Source organism: Jatropha curcas, chromosome 11 (genome assembly GCF_041381405.1).
Source record: "Jatropha curcas cultivar XTBG-Jc1 chromosome 11, XTBG_Jcur_1.0, whole genome shotgun sequence".
Classification (NCBI taxonomy): domain Eukaryota; kingdom Viridiplantae; phylum Streptophyta; class Magnoliopsida; order Malpighiales; family Euphorbiaceae; genus Jatropha; species Jatropha curcas.
In genome coordinates, this window is record NC_143161.1 from 2,637,224 (window position 1) to 2,658,289 (window position 21,066).

At 34.4% G+C, this 21,066-nt stretch overlaps 2 protein-coding genes and 1 non-coding gene across 6 annotated transcripts; all 3 read left to right on the plus strand.

Annotated features, from left to right (window-relative positions):
• Positions 1-106: 106 nt before the first annotated feature.
• RKF1 (receptor-like kinase in flowers 1) lies at positions 107-8,578 on the plus strand. The gene is given in 24 exon segments (XM_089716582.1): positions 107-557; positions 1,295-1,469; positions 2,402-2,473; positions 2,598-2,666; positions 2,742-2,813; positions 3,059-3,130; positions 3,234-3,305; positions 3,391-3,462; positions 3,552-3,623; positions 3,722-3,793; positions 3,881-3,952; positions 4,183-4,251; positions 4,574-4,639; positions 4,852-4,914; positions 5,010-5,057; positions 5,206-5,246; positions 5,405-5,793; positions 5,905-6,103; positions 6,190-6,336; positions 6,860-6,978; positions 7,075-7,285; positions 7,361-7,595; positions 7,716-7,866; positions 8,025-8,578. Coding segments are annotated over 24 exon segments (3,021 nt in total). The 5' UTR covers positions 107-463; the 3' UTR covers positions 8,394-8,578.
• A 153-nt stretch (positions 8,579-8,731) lies between these two features.
• TRNAK-UUU (transfer RNA lysine (anticodon UUU)) lies at positions 8,732-8,803 on the plus strand. Its single transcript has one exon. It is a non-coding gene; the product is annotated as a tRNA-Lys (tRNA).
• A 2,492-nt stretch (positions 8,804-11,295) lies between these two features.
• LOC105650163 (putative LRR receptor-like serine/threonine-protein kinase At1g07650) lies at positions 11,296-19,610 on the plus strand. Of its 4 annotated transcripts, XM_089716583.1 has the most exons (26): positions 11,296-11,553; positions 11,646-11,797; positions 11,869-12,040; positions 12,317-12,388; positions 12,487-12,555; positions 12,630-12,701; positions 12,805-12,876; positions 12,976-13,047; positions 13,167-13,238; positions 13,323-13,394; positions 13,513-13,584; positions 13,675-13,746; positions 13,925-13,996; positions 14,616-14,681; positions 15,560-15,625; positions 15,709-15,744; positions 15,838-15,878; positions 15,975-16,351; positions 16,423-16,618; positions 16,797-16,943; positions 17,046-17,164; positions 17,287-17,497; positions 17,634-17,871; positions 18,294-18,444; positions 18,798-19,137; positions 19,276-19,610. In XM_089716583.1, the coding sequence occupies exons 2-26, from the start codon at positions 11,674-11,676 to the stop codon at positions 19,290-19,292; spliced, it is 3,018 nt and encodes a 1,005-aa protein (XP_089572709.1). In that variant the 5' UTR covers positions 11,296-11,553; positions 11,646-11,673; the 3' UTR covers positions 19,293-19,610. The 4 variants fall into 4 exon arrangements, with proteins under 4 accessions (XP_089572709.1, XP_089572711.1, XP_089572710.1 ...); XM_089716585.1 differs by lacking the exon at positions 11,296-11,553 and having other exon boundaries at positions 11,560-11,797; positions 19,288-19,610; XM_089716584.1 differs by lacking the exon at positions 11,296-11,553 and having other exon boundaries at positions 11,560-11,797; positions 17,640-17,871.
• Positions 19,611-21,066: the final 1,456 nt, after the last annotated feature.

A 21,066-nucleotide genomic window follows, 5' to 3' on the forward strand; every position in this document is an offset into this window, starting at 1 on the left:
AAAAGAAAAAAGAAAAATGAAAAAAGAAAAAACAGGCGTGAGTATGAAATTTTAATATGGGGTTTCTACAATTATAAAAAAGATATTTAATGGTATAAAATAAATGAAAGAAGGAATACAAATTCATAATTAATGAAAGAGACAGATCAAAGTCCAAACTGAAACCAAAACAGTTTATCCAATTCAATTCCAATGTCTTTACTTTGAGGAAATTATTTTTTATAAACTTGCTTCAAATAGTCACACATCCACAGTTGCATTAAACTAATTACTATACATAGAGAGAATTATTATTATTATTTTATGGCTCTGACATGATTATTTTTCCTTTGGATTTCGCAACTGCTTGAATTATTACTCTTACCACATCTTGTAAACTTGTAAAATCAGCTTTACAATTTACAAACTTTCCAACTGGGTTGTTGTTTCTCAGCTGATTCTGTTATTCCAGTTCTTGAAAGTCATGCTTGCCATGAAGCTCTTTGTTTTCTTGATTATTGCTCTCAGTTGCTTCAAGTTGCTGAGATTTACGGGGGCAAAGTTGGTCCAAGAAGAAGGTGAGTGTCTGTGATCTCTCTCTCTTGGTTATTACATTTGTCTGGGCGTGCTTAGCTGAAAACTTGCACAGAACTGCGAAGGAATTGGAATTCCAGATTCTGGGTTTTGTGTTATTTGCATTTTAATGGAGGAAAAACTTGTTTGGTGCTCTAAGTTTGTGGGAAAGGAAAGAGAGTGAGATTTGAACGTTACGTGTCGGGTTACTTGGAGTTTTTATAAAGGAGTTTTCTGTTTGAGTGCTGAGACAATTTGGGAAAATGAAGGAACTTAGAAATTTTGATGCTTGGTTTTTGTTTGTTTGGAAATTGATGTAATAAAGGTGTAATCTTTTTATCATTTGTTTGCGAGTGAAATTCTGTTTCTTTTAATGAATTTTCTATGCAATGACATTGAAACATAAGCATTTTCTGGTGTTCTGTAGTTACTGGAGTTGTTTTACGATTTTTTTCATCTTGTACCATAACTGTGACTGGGAATAGAAGGTCATGCTAGAATAGGAAGTGGATTAAATTTATAAAAACAATTCAGGACATACGAGGATCTTGCGTCCAGAAAAGGAAAAACACAAAACAATCACGTGTTTTCATCTCAAATTTTTCTTGTTGTCAAATTCTAAGTGCAGTCATCTCACTGGTTATATTGCTCTGTTTGGAATTTCTATATGCATTTTTCTTTAGGGTTCATCTCATATGCTAAACTCTTGCGTGATTCTTATTTGCTTATGGATTATGTGTAGTTGATGCTCTTGAAGAAATTACAAGGACAATGGGTTCAACATACTGGAAGTTTAATGCTGATTCTTGTGAAATTGATGCGGTTGGAGTAACACCAGTGCCGCCTACGAATGCGAAGCACAACATAGAATGCCAATGCAATAATGGGAACGTTAATGATTGTCATGTCATAAAGATGTATAGTTCCCTCAATGCCAATGCAATCCATGTGCTTAAGGGCATTTCAGTATCCTTTTGTTTGGAGCTTATTTTATGTTCGCATCCATTTTTGCTTCCATTCTTGTTATTGTTGTTGTGTGTTGGGAAAATATTACGATAAGACATGTCATTTGTTAGTCCAGCAATGTTATTGCATAAGCAGCCTTTTTTTTTTTCTTTTTTTTTTTTTTTTTAAAGAACAAGAAGTATACTTTACATTGCAAACATTAATATAATTAATGTCTATCTGCCACTGCCATGCCCCAAAAGTGAATGCAACATGCATCCAATAGAAATCAGTACATAGCTAGTTAAATAGGTTCTGCATCCTTAAATTGTAGGCTTATTTTATATAATACGCTTGTCTTACTGCTGTTGTTTTGATATGATGGGAATGGTCACAGAGTATATTTGTTGTGTATTAAGTCTACAAAATGCATCCTAGGATAGCTCCGGATGTTGTAACTTGAGAATGGAAGCTCCATTAAACAATAGATTTCTAATTTTGTTTAAGTCTCAGCAAATGCATACATCACCATCACTCACATTTATACTAGAATTATGTAGATGTATGTGGGAGCAACTGCGTTTATCATTATAAAGGAAAGTAATTAACGATACATGATGTTTTAATTTATTGTGGCAAGCCCCACTAGGTAAGAGAATCTTGAAGAACGAAGAATATTGATTTTGTTTTCTTTGTTTCGTTTCTTGCATTGTTGACATGAACTACATAAGTGTAATGTTGAATACATTTGAAATAAACCAACTTTCATCATGGAAAATTTAAATTCAGCCTATTTCCTTTGTTAGAATGGTGTCATGATTAATGTACTCTTGATTGCTTTTTTTTTTTTTTTCTCCTCTTTTTGGCTTCTAATACCAAGAATTTGACTTCCCCTTTATTTCAGAATGCTCAAAGGTTATAATCTTCCTGGGGTTCTACCTTCTCAACTTGTTAAGCTTCCTTACATCCAAGAAATGTAATAATCTCCTGAAATGTTCAAATATCTTCTTTGATTTTTCTAGTTCAACATGCTATTACTAGACTTGAAGGCAAATGAAAATCTTTAGCTACATTTTAATGACTTTTCCTTTCTATTGTAGTGATTTTGCTTACAACTTCCTTAATGGTTCTATACCACGCGAATGGGCTTCATTGGGATTGACTTTAATGTGAGAATTTACCAACTTAAATGCAATTGAGTGTAGACTTTTCCAATCATTCGCTGACAAGCTTATTTCATGCAGCTCTGTTCTTGTAAATCGCCTGTCTGGGGAGATTCCAAAGGAATTGGGAAATATTACCACTCTCAAGTATCTGTAAGTTCCTTCCAAACCTCAGCTGATTTTTTTTTTTTCCCCATTTTTCATGGAATTATTGTGGTGATCACAGACACATTTAATATGATTTCATATCAACGGGAAAGGTTATTAATGTAATCAATGATTTCTGAGTTCCCTGTTCAGTGCATTGGAAACCATTGAAGGGCAGACAATTCAGTTATCTTAGTAGTCTCAATAACTTACTTATACTCCTTTCTTTTTCCTTTTTGGTCTTTCTTCAGGTCCCTTGAAGCCAACCAATTTTCTGGTGTTATACCTTCTGAACTTGGAAAGTTAACCAACCTGCAAACATTGTATGGTGTCATATTTTTCCGTGGTCCTTACATTGCAAAATATTATCTAAGGATGAGATATTGTGTATTCTGACAATCTCTTGGTGTAATCTTGTACTTTCAGGATGCTCTCTTCCAACAAGTTCATTGGAAACTTGCCAGTGTCCTTTGCAAGGCTAACTAACGTAACTGATTTGTAAGCTTTTATAGCATTCTCCTTTGATACAATCATTTACATTGTTAGTTTTGTCAAATAAACAGCTTTTGATCGAACAATGCAGGAGGATAAATGATAACAACTTTAATGGAACCATTCCCAACTTTGTACAGAATTGGAAAAAGCTTACCAGATTGTAAGATCTCTATTTATCTTTATTTCCAATTTTTGAGTTACATATTCTTATTTTGTAATGGTTCTTATTTAAAATGTGAATCATCAAAGAGAAATGCATGCAAGTGGACTGGAGGGGCCCATCCCATCAGATATTTCTCTTTTGAATAACTTAGTTGAGTTGTAAGTATTAAGTCTAGTCCCTATTACTCTTATATGATGCAATTATTCTTTAGCGCCTTCATCCTCTTTTTTCTCATCTTTGGGTAATATTATTACAGGAGAATTAGTGACTTACAAGGACCAAGCCAAGGTTTCCCTAACCTAAGTAACATGACAGACATAACAAGATTGTATGCTGAGTTTGCTGTCAAGGCATATATACTGTAGTTGTTTCATTTGATTATGGTGATGTAATGTGATTCAGTTATTTATGCTAGGGTTTTGAGAAACTGTAACATTTCTGGGAAGCTTCCTGCCTACATCTGGAAGATGAAGAATTTGGAAATGCTGTAAGTAGACCAATGTAAAGCTTGGTGCGTACGCATCCTAAATTATAACTGTTTGTTATATTCTTTATTAGTAATTATCTGTAAATGGCACATACATAAAACCTATGTTTCCTTTTCTTTTGTTTCTATTTTCTATTTTGGTCAGCTCAAGGCATTAGTAATTTTACTTCGGTAGCAGGACTGCAAGAAAACTATTACTTGTTGGCATTATTATGTTCTGTTTGTTATAGGGATATGAGTTTCAACAAGTTAGTTGGGAGACTTCCAGATACCATACCTGCAGAAAAACTGAGATTTGTGTAAGTATATGGCTTGTGTTTTTGGCTTGATTTGATTAAATTCTTATGAACCTCACTGCAAAGATTAATATATTTTAAGATCTTAACAAACAAGCTGAACATTAAGTACAAAGCTGATGTATGTAAATTGAGGAATGTGTATATGCTTTTGGGCACTTAAACAAACATATATGAGATTTTTTTTCATAGATAAGCTGGCTTTCTGGTTTGGACCGTGTCATAAACTCTACACCAATACAAATCACAATTTTTATATCAGAGTTTTTATAATTGCTTCCGTGGTTTATTACTGATATAGATATTAATTTGATTGCTTGGGTAGCTTTTTAACTGGCAACTTGCTAAGTGGAGATGTGCCAGATTCAATCATGAAGGAAGGAAGCAACATGTACGTATCTTAACTCAAATATTATTTCCAAGATTTGTCTTGTCAGTTTCTCTCTTATATTTGTCTCCTTTCCTATCCTTTTCATTGTTATGAATGCTGAATTAGTGAATTGGTTTGCCTCTGTTTTATTTATTTCGCCAACCAATATATGGCCTTGGTTTAAAAATTTTTAGGCCAAGTGACTGACTCTGTTTCCTGATGCTTGTACACAGTGACCTGTCATATAATAACTTTACATTACAAGGGCCTGAGCAACCTGCTTGTCGGGAGAACATGTAAAGATAATCTTCGAGTAATTATCCTCAATGTGTCGTCTGGCTTCGTATAGTTTTGGATCTGAGTTGTTTTTTCATTTTTTTTGTTTCACTAGGAACCTAAACTTGAACCTATATCGAAGCTCGACGGCATTGAACAGCTCGTAAGATGCTTTCTTCTTATTTTGTTCTGTTCTTTGTTTGGAGCCTTACTTTAAAATATGGAAGAATTTATAAGTTAGATATATTTTCTATTAATGCACTTTGTAGATGGAATGCTAAATTATTTTCATTTTTGCTTTCTGATAGCAGACAGCTTCTTCCATGTTTGAAGACTTTCAAATGTCCTCAGTGTGAGTAGATTTCTTTCAAGTTTGATTTTGGTATTGACAGCTGTAAAATTTAATTCTAAGTTTCACGGCCTAATTCATAATTTCTTCAGAACCAGTAAATTTACCTTCAGATGCTTCATCTATTCTCTTCATTTACTTATTTATTTCTGTGATTGCAGATTCAAGTTGTTTGCATGTTAACAGTGGTGGAAAAGATACAACCGTCAAGGAAAACAAAACATCCATTTTATATAAAGGAGATGTAGCAGTTGAAGGTGGTACAGCAAAATATTTTATAAATGAGCAAAGTTACTGGGGATTCAGTAGCACCGGTGACTTTATGGATGATTATGATTACCAAAATACTCGTTATACTGTGTCTCTGTGGTCATCAAACACTACGGAATTGTACTCAACAGCACGCATAACACCAATTTCTCTTACATATTTCCATTACTGTTTGAAAAATGGGAAGTATATGGTAAAACTTCACTTCGCAGAAATACAATTCACTAATGGCAAAACATATGAGAGTCTGGGGAGGCGCATATTTGATATTTATATTCAGGTAAATTGTCACACTTATGAAATCAAACATTTATGAATTGATCAGACGTTTATGAAGTTGTAACAGAACTGATTAAACTTTTATAAAGTTGTAACTATTACATTGTCACAGGAAAGATTGGTAAGGAAAGATTTCAACATTGAAGATGAAATTGGTGGTGCTCAAAAGCCTTTAGTAGTACCAGTACCTGATGTCAACGTGACCAATAATATCTTGGAGATCAGATTTTATTTTGCTGGTAAAGGAACAACTAGAATTCCTGACAGAGGGGTTTATGGTCCCATCATATCAGCCATCTCTGTAGCTTCTGGTGAGTCTTCTATATAGTATTTCCTTGCTATTTTACAATTGTTCAAGGTAATTTTAGTTTGATGTAATTTATTGTTTGATTGGCAGATTTGAAACTTTGTTCAGCTGCTGGAAAGAAGGGAACTGCTTCTACTGCTATTGGAGTTGTTGCAGGAGTATCGTGCCTTATTTTCATTGTACTGGGAATTCTTTGGTGGAGAGGCTATTTGCCAGGAAAATGGGGAAAAAAGAACGGTAAATGTTTTTTTGTATATAAAGAGAACGAAAGTTATACAATATTAATATATACCTTGTTTAGTGAAATTCCATATTGGAAAGCATTTCTTCTTGCAGATGCTGAAAGAATTGCGCATGTATGATTTAATTGTAAGACCTGAAAAAACCATATGATATTCCAACTTTCTTTTGTGAAAACAATATTTCAGCTGAATAATGATGATTATCCTGGTTATCATAACAGTGTTAATAACCAGGTTATAGTACTAAGTTAATTATGTAAACAATTGATGGGTCAAATGTTTCACAAATATAGCATTCTGGTTTTCTATAAAAGGGAAAGAAAGTATATAGACATATGCTTCTGTTGACAGATGAAAGGTACCCTTCTTAAAGGGTTCGTAGCCATGCTTTACTTTGTTAATATAACTTGCTAGATCCTACTGGAGTTTATTTGCTTTCTTGTGCTGTTTTCATCTAACTATAACTCCCCTTGGTGTTAAATTAAAAATTGACAATCCCTTGGCGCTTCCTTGGACAGATCGTGAAAGACTAGATTTGCCGACAGGGACCTTTTCCTTGAAACAAATCAGAGCTGCTACTGATGACTTCAATCCTGCTAACAAGATTGGAGAAGGTGGTTTTGGTCCTGTATACAAGGTATTTTAGCCAACAATTTCCCCTATTCCTATTTGAAGTATTAACACTGTTTTCTTCTTCAATTATATGAGGTTATGAGTAGTGGTTATGATGCAGGGTGTAATGTCTGATGGAACTGTTATAGCTGTAAAACAACTCTCATCTAAATCAAGGCAAGGAAATCGCGAATTCTTGAATGAGATAGGAATGATTTCTTGTTTGCAACATGCAAATCTTGTCAAGCTGCATGGATTTTGTGTTGAGAGTGACCAATTATTGCTGGTGTATGAGTACTTGGAAAATAATAGTCTTGCCCGTGCTTTGTTCGGTGAGTCTGTTTGAACAATGTTATATGTGAATATGATCTGTTATGTATGAGATTTTCTTGTGGGATGATTTGTAGGTAATGAAAATAAACGGCTTAACCTGGATTGGCCTACGAGGCATAAAATCTGTATTGGCATTGCTAAGGGTCTTGCTTTCCTCCATGAATCAAGATTTAAGATTGTTCATAGAGACATCAAAGCTACTAATGTGCTGCTTGATAAGGACTTGAACCCAAAAATATCCGACTTTGGATTGGCGAGGCTCGATGAAGATGAAAAGAGCCACATCAGCACCCGAGTTGCTGGAACCATGTCAGTAATCACATTCCTTAAAACATCTCTGCGTTTGATTTTGTGGAGTTAGCAATATCATATTTTGTCAAGTGATACTAATTTTTCTTTTCCAAAAATAATCACAATTTTGATTTTCAGAGGGTATATGGCACCAGAATATGCGCTATGGGGTTACCTGACCGACAAAGCAGATGTTTACAGTTATGGAGTTGTGGCATTGGAAATTGTTAGCGGGAAGAACAACAATAATTTTATGCCAAGCAATCATTGTGTTTGTCTCTTAGATTGGGTAAGCTTACTTTTTCACTGCATTAACATTGTTTCCATCGGCACAATTTACCGAGTTTGAAATGATCATGAAAAGAAATTGTTATCGTTTACTCTAATTGCAGAAACTTTTGATGAACTGAAAATTTTAAATAATGAATAAGAAAGAATATATTGTAGGCCTGCTATTTGCAACAAAGTGAAGATCTGATGCAGCTTGTTGACGAGACATTGCGGTCTGAGTTTAACAAAGGAGAAGCAGAAATTATGGTCAAAGTAGCTTTGTTGTGCACAAACGCATCCCCTACAATCAGACCAACCATGTCCGAGGTTGTGAACATGCTCGAAGGCCGAACGGACGTTCCGGACGTGGTTCCAGAACCAGGTGGCTACACTGAAGATTTAAGGTTTAAGGCCATGAAAGACCTCCGCAAACACTCTCAAAGTTTAAGTGGGAGTCAAACCCAAAACTCAACTACAGCACATACATTTGGCTCTTCCTCATCTGACCATAACACCTATGAGATCAATCCAGAATAGAAACCCTAACTGTACCTGGGTACTAATTGGACACTTGAAGAGAGCCATTGTCACCAAGAAAAAACAAGTTCTTGAGCAATTGCTCATTGGAATTTTGATAATTAAATACAGGTGGGGATGCATTGATATTGTGTAAATATTTTGTAAAATTTTATGAAATTATAAATATAATTTATTCAAATATTTTGTAAAAATGCGATTTGAGTCATCCTCGAAAGATCCGTTAGATCACTTCCTAATTGATTTTTCCTTCTAAACCTCCACATAATTTTCCGTTCACCTTTCCAACTTCTATGGCCATTCCTATATTATTTAGATAGATCTTAATTTTAGAATTACATCAGCAAGTCTCTGTAGCCCAGTGGTAGGGCATTTGCCTTTTAAGCAAGCGGTCGTGAGTTCGAACCTCACCAGAGGCAAGATTTTTTTTTTTTTTTGGGCTTCTATTGTTTGTTAATATAGTATCATAATAATTTTACAAATTAAAAAAAAAAAAAAAAAAAAATCAACTTTCTGAATCTGAGTTGTGTCAAAGTGAAGGAATCAGTTAGCAAATCCAGCTGCGCCTTAAGATCTGCCCAGTACCAGTCAATTTGGAAGGATATCCATGCTAAAAAAACTCAGATATTCTCTGCAGCAGCAGTACGTACGGCATATGCTAATGAGTCAAAATTTACTTGCATATTTAAAAATTTATCCATTTCGTATTTTCTACAAATCAAACAAGGCCCTATATTTATTTGTTTAGTGGGTCAACAACGCCCATCTCCAAAGCTATAATTTCTATACATTCATTTAACAACACCACAGCCACAGCTGTGTCTCCATCCGCAACAATAAATCAGTATGCTTTCTAACCAATAATGCATGCATGTAGGATGTAATGACTGACCTTTCCACAATGACATGCCCAAACAGGATAGAGAAAATTTCATTTTCAATTCACATTTCAATATTATTTGTAAAAGTCATTGATTTATTTTTGAAACTTAATTTTATTAAATTATTTAATTCCTTCAACTAAAAAATATTATTTTTTACTATTCAATATCTTGTAATATTCTGATTATTTGGTCGTTAATTTCACATTTGAAAAAGATTATTGTTCAACTTATATGTAAGGTCCATCTTCAAACTTCAGGCAAGTTTCTTGACATTCCATCTATCTAAGTAAAGCTTGAGATGTTTTGTTTTTTCATTAGTAAAATAAAAACGAATTATTAGGGAGGACAATATTGTAATTTTTTTTTAAAAAAAAAATTACTAGTATACAACTATGATTAAAGATTATTAATGCAAAATATAATAATTAACATTAATAGTTTAATTATCTTTTTTATCAGTAATCAAATTATTGAACTTGTCTATAAAAGTTCTCAAATTTTCAAATGGGTTCCAAGTGACTGAGAGAGAAACAAGAAGATGGCAAGATGTGGTGATACTTTGAGAACCACCTCTATCTTCCTGATAATGTGCATGGTGGTAGCAATAAACATTGGAGCACAAGCTCAGTATCTTCCTAAAAATGAAGGTATAACTAGCTGTAATAACTTCATAACCGGCAGCGAATAACCCAAAATTTGAAAATCAAATATATGAGAATTTGATTTGTGTTTGTAGTCCAAGGTCTACGCGAAATAGCAAAACAAGTTGGGAAAAAAGATTGGAACTTTAGTGTGGCTCTTTGCAGTAATCACTCAAGTTGGCAGACACCAAAATCAGCTGATAAGCCATTGTATAACAATAGTGTCATCTGCAACTGCTCATACCCACTTGGAGCTTGCCATGTTATTAGCATGTAAAAGAATAATTCTTTATAACATATTATCCAATTAAGTTTTTACCCATTCTATTTGATAGGTTCTAATACTAAATTCTTTTAATGCACAGATTTATTAAAGGGCAAGATCTTACTGGTGCTCTTCCAACATCTATTTTTTTTAATTCTTAAATTTCAATGTCATTTAAGATGAATAATAGGAAAATTATATGAATACAATTGTCATTTTAATCATAATAATTGTTATTTCTTAATACGTGTAAAAATAGAAAGTGTACTGTTGTTTTTTTAATGGAGGGAGTACAATTCACTGCAGCATAGACTGCCTGTAAAAATAATGGGAATTTGAACTTTAGGACCATGATAATGATTTTGCCTGTAACTGCAAGCAATTAATTTTGAAATGGATAAAGAATTTGGTCAATTAATGTTTTGCTTTCTCTCTTGGTTGGCTATGGCTTCCTCTCCCTCTCTTTCAAAAGAAATCTGAAATCTTTTGAAAAAACTGTCTTCTCGATTTTTTTACCCTATTTCGTCTTTGTCTAACATAACATAACATAACATAACATAAATGTTTAATAAAAAAGACAACTTGTTAATCAAAATGCATCAAGCAATGAACAAAGTTCCGGACTTCCGGCTATGGATATGTTGCAACAGCAGCACGTGCTTCTTATTTAATTAAATGATGGCTAAAGCTAAGAGCCAAAAGTGGACTATTTTTTTTTTTTTTGAAAGAGTAAAAAATATTCATTCACTCAAGGAAAAAATTCCGAATACAATCGGGGACGCGGTCCCAAATTTGAGTACGAGCAAAACGATAAGACGCTCTAGCAAGAATATGAGCGTTAATATTCGCTTGTCTACGTACTCAAATAATCTTAATATCAGGCCTAGTATCTAGAATGAACTTACAATCTGACGTAACAATACCGAAATAAGATAATTCTAATATTTTGGATTTTAAAGCATGAAAAACTAAAAGAGAATCCAGGCAAATGAATCCATAACCATCCCAAAAGTTACGGATGTGGACCAGACAAGCTCAAAGAGCGACAGCTTCAATAATAGAAGGATCACCACCACCGTCATAGAATCCTGAAACTGCTTGAAGGAAATGACCATCATCATCTTCAAAAACAAACCCATAACCAGCAAGTCCTACGTCTTGGAAGATGGCTCCATCCACATGCACATGCCATGAAGAGCTAATACCTGCAGTGATGTTTTGTACACTAGGAGGCGACCAAGGACCAGCCAAAAGTGGACTATTGAGTGAAGTCTTCGCGGCCTTGACTAGATATTATATTTATTACATGTGGACCCATCCATCATCTCAGCCCAGTACAGCCACATAACCCATAAGATATAAACTTTTCATTCGAGAAGGTAACATTACAGCGAAGAATCACGCAAGTAACTCAACTGGGGATTATCCATGTTTAAACTATCCGTCTACTGACCATTTCATTGATTTGCAGCTCATAGGCATAGCTCAGGAAGGAGAATATGGCAATGTTCCTTCAAATTTTAAGAACTTTTTTTAGCTCAGTTGTGTTTGTACTGCTGATTTTCATGGCCATGTTAGCAACTGAAGTTAAAGCACAAGAAGGGCAACTTCCTAATGCTGAAGGTAAATCAATTAATGGGTTTTCTCCTTAACCCCTCAAAATGCAGAAAGTGACAAGCTTTACGTATGTGCAGTGGAAGCTTTACAAGAAGTGGCAACACAATTGGGGAAAAAAGACTGGAACTTTAACGTAGATTTTTGCAGTAACGATACAAGTTGGGCCACACCAAATTCAGACCGAAGTGCATCAAATGGAGTGATTTGCAATTGTTCTTTCCCTGATGGAGAATGCCATGTAGTGAGCATGTTAGATCCCTCTTAACTTTATGTAACTCATGTTCATATTTCAATGTTCAAATTACTTTTTGAATTGTAGCGGTTAACTAACCAAAAGTATTACTCAATAATTTTTGAGACTGGTGTGATACGGATTGATGTTGTGGAAGGGTAATAAATGCTACTTAGTTATCTTTTCTAGGTCAATGAGAAGTTATAATTACATTTTTCATTTGGAATACTATATTTTGGAATTTCTATAAATTCTGGTGGTGGAATTTATGGACCTTGATTCTTGTTATACAGAAGGCTTGATAGACAAGATCTTGCTGGTGTGCTGCCTCCTGCTATTGCGAAACTACCTAACCTTACTAACCTGTAAGAAGTTTGTTAATTTCGATCAATTTGTGTACACCGTTTAACACCTGTAGAATGGACTGGAAGCTTATATCAATTACAATTTTACTGGTGCACAGTTCTCTTGATCGGAACTACCTCAGCGGTAATATACCAAGTGAATGGGCTTCTATGAAGTTGGAAATCCTGTAAGCAGTGTCTGCAAGTCAACGTTATTATCGCTAATGAATGTTCATTTGTACTGAATTAATATGCACTGCAGGAAAGTTTCTGCTAACCGATTAACAGGACAAATCCCAGGCTATTTGGGAAACATTGTGACACTTAGAATCTTGTATGACAGCTCGATCTCTCTCTTTTATTGCATTTTCAGTAGAAAGTAATTTAAACTGTTTACGTGATTAGCTTGTGATAATCTTGAGCTAAAATTTATTCAGGAGCCTCGAGACAAATATGTTTTCAGGAACTGTTCCCCCTGAGCTTGGAAACTTGGTTAACTTGGAGATTCTGTTAGTCCCTTAAACCTTTTCTGTCAGAAAATAGTCTTTGATTTTGATAATAAATAGTAAATTGACATTATTATTTGTATATATTGTTTTTGCTCTTAGCGTTCTTAGCGCAAACAATCTGACTGGAACATTACCGGTGGCTCTCACAAATTTGACAAAGCTAACTGAGCTGTAAGTCTTTGTAACATTTGACAATGTTGCAATGCTGTTAGGTTTAAAATTTTTTTATCGAATTAATCTCTTAACTTTTGTTTCTTTTTAATCTAGTTTTTGATTTGGGTCATATGCAGTAGGATTAGCAGCAACAACTTCATTGGAAAATTGCCTAATTATTTTCAAAGCTGGAAAAATCTTCAGAAACTGTATGTGCCTTTTCCTATCTCAAATTCTGAATCTAATATGCTAGTTTCTTAATTCTAAATCCCTTTTGAATTGCATGCTAATAGAGAAATCCAAGCTAGTGGTCTTGAAGGGCCCATTCCTTCTAGCATTTCTGCTTTGAATAATTTAACTGAACTGTAAGTTTTGCCTTTTAAGTTGATCACTCATACAATCTTACTTATCCTTACATCCTCATGTGCTTTTGAAAGTTGAAAACTGTGTATCTGACAATTATTCTTATTCTATATTGTGTAGAAGGATTAGTGACTTACAAGGAGAAGGTTCAGAGTTTCCGCAGTTAGAAAACTTGACAGGGATGAATAAGTTGTAAGTCCTTATTGACGTTGATGGATACTTTAAAATAAGAATATATCTTCTGCAGTAATTTGGCTTATGCGAAGATAATTCATGTTGCAGGATGTTGAGGAATTGTAATATATCCGGATCTATCCCACCATTTTTTGCAGCAATGCCAAATTTGAAAATTTTGTAATCATTTGTTCCCTTGCTTCCATTTTTTTTCCCTATATTTATACAAGAAAAATTGGAGGCTTATTATTTATTATAATTAAGATTATAATTGACTTATTATTTTCCCTGCAAACTAATTTTTAAAGATTTTTGTCATCAGTTGTTTTAGTTAAAAAACAGAAATATTTCCATGCAGAGATCTCAGTTTCAACAGATTGGGGGGAAGTCTTTTGGCAGATCTTGAAGGTCTAACGAAAATGGAGAATGTGTAAGTTTCTAAATTCATGATGGTGGTTAGATTGTATAGCTTCTAGTGCATAGGGAGGCTTTCAATGTTTCAAAATTTAAATTTAACAAGTTGACACCTCACTTTGTAGCTTTATATTTTTTTGAAGTCCAACAACACATCTAGCAGAAGCAAAAAAAACTTAAATTTATATGCTTAACTGTTATTTATAATATGATCGCCTTCTAAATTTGGTTTTATCAAGGATGCCCCTATCCTACCATGATCAGCAGCTGCACAAGTGCTTTATGAATCTTTATGAAAATTTGTGCTTTATGAATGAAAATCTGAGTTTGATTCTCATTGAATAAACATCAAATTTCCTTGATTGCTCTGTACTGCTTTTTGAAATAGTAATGATGCTAGAAGGATAAACTGAGAGGAGACTTTCTTTTCCTTTTCCTTGTATAATATAAAATTATAACACTATATATTGTAACACTTTGGATAGCATATAAGTTAACCTTGAAAGTCAATAATGGCCTTTTGAGGGGAGAAAGTTTGACTCTCTCTCTTTACTCTCTTCCTTTCTCCTTTTCACGAAGTATAATGATGAGTGTCTGCTATCTAACAAATTGACATGATGCTGCCTGATGAATAGGTATCTAACAAGCAACTTGCTTTCTGGATCCATCCCTGATTGGCTGACAAATGGAGATACTCGTGCGTATGTGTGTTTTCCTAAATCCTGCATTTGTTTTTGCATGAAAATATGTTGATTATGTATTATTATTCCGTCCTAAAGAAATTATACTTCTGACTCAAATATATATTTGTTGTGCATGCATGCTCAGGTAGCCTTACAAACATAGATTATGTGTGTAAATTCCTGATCTGGACAAAGATTCACCTCTTTAGTTCAGTTGTAGATTCCATTCTGCCATATGGAATGCATGAATCCGTATCATCTACTAAAAATTTTTCGATGTTGTTCTTGCTTTATATGGAACATGGAAGTGGACATTGGTGTTGAATTTTTGCCTTTCATCCGCATAATTCTTTTTCATCCAGTCTCAGGGATTGAACCCAGAAATTGGCTCAGTAGCAAAAGTGTGTCCTTCCAAGTGCTTAAGTTTAATGAAGACTTGGGATCAAATCCCGCAGCTGGAGCCAACTATTTTGCTTATGGATGAAGAGGGTTGTTTTAATTTTTATGCTGGCAAGGTGGGGTTTAGGGGTTGGGGAAGCTAAATCCCTTGTGTTGCCTGCTCCACGGGGCCTCTAATGTAGAAAATTTTGGGGAAAAAAAGTTTAACTGCCTCACAAAGTTGAGACTGGGCTAGTGCCTGACATATGAGTAGCCCTGGCTGTTCATAGTGGATTTAGAGAGATAAAAACCACGTTGGTGGAAACTGATAAATTAAATGTAACTTGAAAGAGTTCAAAAGATTTCTTCTTCTAGCAATAGAAGAAGACAAAAATTCGTGTACAACCATACTGAATAATTGACATAGCAGCCAATTGTAATTTTCTGTCAACAATTCATTGTTTAAGTATTAATATTTGGGGAAAACATGTTAAAAGAAGTTTAATTGTTTTGTGCAGTGAAATAGATATTTCTCACAATAATTTTACTGAAAGCTCTTTGCCATCTACTTGTCGAGATACACTGTAAGAACAACGTATTTTTCTTTGTTTGAAGAATTTCATTTTACTTTTACATTCTAAACCTTATCTTTTTGTTTATTAATCAGGAATTTGTTCAAAAGCACCTCAGGAGTCAACGACTCGTAAGATTCTTCTTTATGAACTTTGCTATCCCTAACCTCTGAACTCCATTTTCTTAACATTAGCTGATAGATCTTTCTTACACTATTTTTCAGAAAACCTGCTGAATGTCTGAAAAACTATGTTTGTTCCAAAGGTACTCATTCTTCTGCATCAAAGCACATGCTGCTTCTATTATGTTTGCTCATGGCTGATCACTGATCACTATTAATATGTTGAAACCTCTATATAGACAGATATTCATTGCATATAAATTGTGGTGGAGGTGCAACTAAAATTGGAAGCATCACCTATGAAGCGGATGAAGAGCCAACAGCTGCAGCAAAATATGTTCCAATTAGGGAGAGTTGGGAAATTAGTAGTACTGGACATTTCTGGGATAAAAACAGATCCTCAAGCGACTACACAGCCCAAAATTCATCCATCCTCAGGATGGAGGATTCTGAATTGTATATGAGAGCACGTGTTTCCCCTCTCTCTCTTTCATACTATGCACGTTGCTTAGCAAATGGAAATTACAGTGTGAAGCTTCATTTTGCTGAGATAGTAATGAGGGATAACAGATCCTTCTACAGTCTTGGGAGACGGATATTTGATGTTTATATCCAGGTGAGTAGTCAATGTTATTGAAATGCTTTATCTGTAAGGGAAGATTATCTGATTAAATTTGCATGTTGTAGGAAGATCTCGTGTTGAAGGATTTTGATATTGCAAAGGAAGCAAAAGGGGTAGATAAGGTGATCATTCGGGATTTTAGAGCAGTTGTTAAGGATGGAACTTTAGAGATCCGCTTTCATTGGGCTGGGAAAGGGACAACAGCTATCCCAAGGAGAGGAACATATGGTTCTCTCATATCTGCAATTGATGTAGAATCTGGTTAGTTGTTCCTTTTAAATTATAGAATTTTGTGCTATCTTGTATGGCGCATGTACTAGAATGACATACTGCAGATGCATATCTATATATTATAGGCAGTGAATATTACATAGTTTTGTGGACTTGTTTGTGTGAAGTCTGACCATCCGTGCTATTGCTCTTTTATAATTTTGCATAGAATTCAAACCTCCCATTTCCAGTGAAGACAAAAGGAAGAAACTCATTGTGGCTGGAGCTGTTGTTTTGCCATTGTTCCTCATTCTCATTATTACTGGCACTCTTTGGTGGAAAGGTTATTTGGGAGGCAGGGCAGTCAAAGAACAAGGTACTGTGCAAAAATAAAATAAAAAAGCTGGTTTTTCTTTTCATCCCTTCACTTCTTTCCTTTTTTTTTAATTGGACTTACTTAACTTTGTTCCTCGTACAGAACTATTAGGTTTAGATCTGCATACTGGTGTTTTCACCTACAGACAAATTAAAGCTGCTACTAACAACTTCAATCCAACTAACAAGCTTGGAGCTGGTGGATTTGGAACAGTTTACAAGGTATATTACATTGCTTATATCCTATTTATTCTTGAAAACTGTTTATATTCTTTTTCTTACTTGACGTTAGCAAATGAATGATCAACTGTAAAAACAACTATTATTTTTTATTCTTACTTCAGGGAACACTATCAGATGGTACTCTAATTGCTGTTAAGCAGCTCTCTTCTAGATCAAAGCAGGGAAATCGAGAATTCTTAAATGAAATAGGCATGATTTCTGTTTTACAACACCCAAATCTTGCCAGGTTGTATGGATGTTGTGTTGAAGGGAATCAATTATTATTGGTCTATGAATACATGGAAAACAATAGCCTGGAACATGCATTATTTGGTAAGCTTGCTGTTCTGTTGTTTTCTTCAATATGTAGTTTGTGCACCTTGATAAATAAATAAAAAAAAGAAGACAAAAAAAAAAAAAAAAATGGCAGTGGTGAATTTTATTAATTGCTCATGTATGCTGGTTGTAGAAACAGAGGAAACAGAGTCTAAATTGGACTGGCCTACTAGGCAAAGGATTTGTATTGGCATTGCAAAAGGTCTGGCTTTCCTGCATGAAGAATCTGCATTGAAAATTGTTCATAGAGACATCAAAACTGCTAATATACTGCTTGATGGAGAGCTAAATGCTAAGATTTCTGATTTTGGTTTGGCCAAGCTTGATGAAGATGAGAACACACACATCAGCACCAGAGTTGCTGGAACTATGTGAGCTACCCTTTTTCTCTAATCCTTCACTAATCTTTGTTGCATGCTCTTTAGCAGTATGCCTTTGTTTCTTTATCTGATCTCGAACCACAATTATGAGCATGTGGCAAATATGTAGTCCTAATTTCCTCATGTCTTGAAAGTAACTGCAATTATGCCATGATTGTTATCAGTTCCAAACAAAAATAATATCTTTTTATTGGAAATGAATTATTACTTAATTTCGTTAGATGTATAATGGCATAAAATCCACGACAGCATATAAACATAATGTTGTCACTGATGTGGGAAAGGCCTGCTATAAAAGCATGGGAAAGACGCATTATGCATATATCTTTTCCTCACAGTTCCAGTCCCAATAAGTCTAGTGGGGTACATTCTTCTATTGATGTAAATTTCATATATTACATTCTTTTTTACAGAGGGTACATGGCACCGGAATATGCATTATGGGGTTACTTAACTCAGAAGGCAGATGTTTACAGTTTTGGGGTTGTTGCGTTAGAAATTGTTTCTGGGAAGAACAACATGAAATATCGACCAGATGAAGATTTCGTCTGTCTTCTAGATTGGGTAAGATCCTCTATCATGTTCTTTTGAGTTCTGATGCACTTGAATAAAAGCCACACCTAATGCACCAGGATACTAAACGTGAATATCTGTTTGCTTCAAACAGAAACCAAGTTTCTTACTTTTTCTTTTTCTGAGTTGAACTTTTCAAAACATTATACTGATGCCAATCTTTCCGGATTTTTTTTTGTGCGCGCTCCATAAACAAGCGAGAAGTAATTTGTAAAACATTTGAATGTTAAACTGTTGTCAATTCATGTTACATCATGGTTTGTTTGTTAGCCTAGGGAATATATATATATATATATATATATATTTTAGCCCCTTTTTTTTCAAATTTCTTTATGTTGTTTCAGGCTTTTGTCTTACAACAAAAAGGAAACCTAATGGATCTAGTTGATCCAAGATTAGGCTCCAAGTTCAAGAAGGAAGAAGTGATTAGAATGGCAAAAGTAGCATTGTTATGCACTAACACTTCACCTGCTCTCAGACCTACAATGTCTGAAGTAGTAGGTATGCTTGAAGGTCGAACTCCTGTTCGTGAATTGGTCATGGGTTCAGGATTTTATGGTGATGAATTGAGATCAAAAGTCTTGAGCAACCAGTATGATCAAATTTCACTTCATAGTTCAAGTGATCCCCGGTCTTTTATTCATTCATCAGAAGCAACATGGACTGGCTCATCCTCTACATCTGGTCAGTATACTAATGCATTTAATCATCATTCTCAGAATTGAAAGAATCCATTCGGCTATCAATTTCATGATTTTGCACAAAATTTGCTCATGATGCTTTCCTTTTTTCAAAAAAATTGAAGAACTAAAACAATCATAGTATATTGTGCAGCATAAATAAAGAGGAAAACATTTGTTTGGTTTCAATGGAAAATTGCTGACTTGGGAGCTGAAGATAGTAAATCCATGATCCTGGAATTCTACCCAGGGGTAGTGAAAGAACTTCTTAAATGCTCTATATTGTAGAGTTTAATACTGTTTCTGCTCCGTAATAAATCCCTTTTACTTGTTGACATTTTGCATATACCAAAATTTTGGCTTTAAACGAGTGTTCATATGTGTATAGCCAATACAACAACAATTTCTATCCATGAAAGAGTAATCTTGGTGTTTGAGAGTTTTGGGAGTAAACAAATAAATGATTCCATTTGTTCATTCCGTATCAGAATTTGATGTACATTGAAAATTTAATGCTAGCATTTTTAACTTTTAATATATACTGTGTGGAGTTCAACAAGATACTAATTGTTGGCTTCCCAGACAAGAAGCCTGCACACTCCACAAAATTTATGTCGTTTTAAGCCGAAATGTACTTGGTATCAGAGACAAGCTGTCGTTCTACAGCTGAGCATGTTAAATAGAGCAACAAAACTAACCATGTGTATGTAAAAACGACATAATTCCGAAGACTGTTTGATCTATTAACAGAACTGCTTGGAGAAACCACACGAAACATAAACAAGATTAATAGCGACTTTTCAATACTCCAATATATATATATATTTTTTTTTAATTTTCAAAATTGACCAATCAATTAAACTCGAAATCAATTTCTCAAATCAAAACTAACTGCTCATGGTATTCACATCTGTTAATTTAAACAAATTTGGGGGAAGAAAAGCACAATTTATTCGTTGGATTTACTATTTCTTGTCACATAAAATAGTTACAAGCTACGGAAAAACGAGGCAGGCCAACTACAACTCGTGATTTCATAAGTCCTACACAAAGCTATATAAAAGAAATTGCAATGATCATGAAAAGTGAAATGATTTCATAAGTCCATCGGCACAATTTATTGAGTTTGAAATGATCATGAAAAGAAATTGTTATCGTTGACTCTAATTGCAGAAGCTTTTGATGAACTGAAAATTTTAAATAATGAATAAGAAAGAATATATTGTAGGCCTGCTATTTGCAACAAAGTGAAGATCTGATGCAGCTTGTTGACGAGACATTGCGGTCTGAGTTTAACAAAGGAGAAGCAGAAATTATGGTCAAAGTAGCTTTGTTGTGCACAAACGCATCCCCTGCAATCAGACCAACCATGTCCGAGGTTGTGAACATGCTCGAAGGCCGAACGGACGTTCCGGACGTGGTTCCAGAACCAGGTAGCTACACTGAAGATTTAAGGTTTAAGGCCATGAAAGACCTCCGCCAACACTCTCAAAGTTTAAGTGGGAGTCAAACCCAAAACTCAACTACAGGAAATACATTAGGCTCTTCCTCATCTGACCATAACTCCTATGAGATCACTCCAGAATCGAAACCCTAACTGTACCGGAGTATTAATTGGACGCTTGAAGAAAGCCATTGTCACCAAGGAAAAAGAAATTCTTGAACAATTGTCTCATTGGAGTTTTGCTAATTAAATACAGGTGGGGATGCATTGATGTTGTGTAAATATTTTGTAAAATTTTATGAAATTATAAATATAATTTATTCAAATTAAATCAGATGATTATACACATAAATACTTTTATATAGATTTGAGAGGCTGTTCCTAATTTTGAAAAGATTTATATCAGATTTTGAGGATAATTTTATTTAGATCAATTCCATCACTAAGCTCCAAATCCAAATTGATCATATTGGCAGCAAAAATGCGTTT

What these genes read in the sequence shown, in the direction of transcription:
- LOC105650163 (XM_089716583.1), top strand. Translation starts at nt 11,674, where the DNA reads ATGGCAATGTTCCTTCAAATTTTAAGAACTTTTTTTAGCTCAGTTGTG. An exon ending in TTGACAGGGATGAATAAGTT is followed by an intron (nt 13,585 to 13,674) that starts GTAAGTCCTTAT and finishes TTCATGTTGCAG; the next exon opens with GATGTTGAGGAATTGTAATA. An exon ending in TATTTGATGTTTATATCCAG is followed by an intron (nt 16,352 to 16,422) that starts GTGAGTAGTCAA and finishes TGCATGTTGTAG; the next exon opens with GAAGATCTCGTGTTGAAGGA.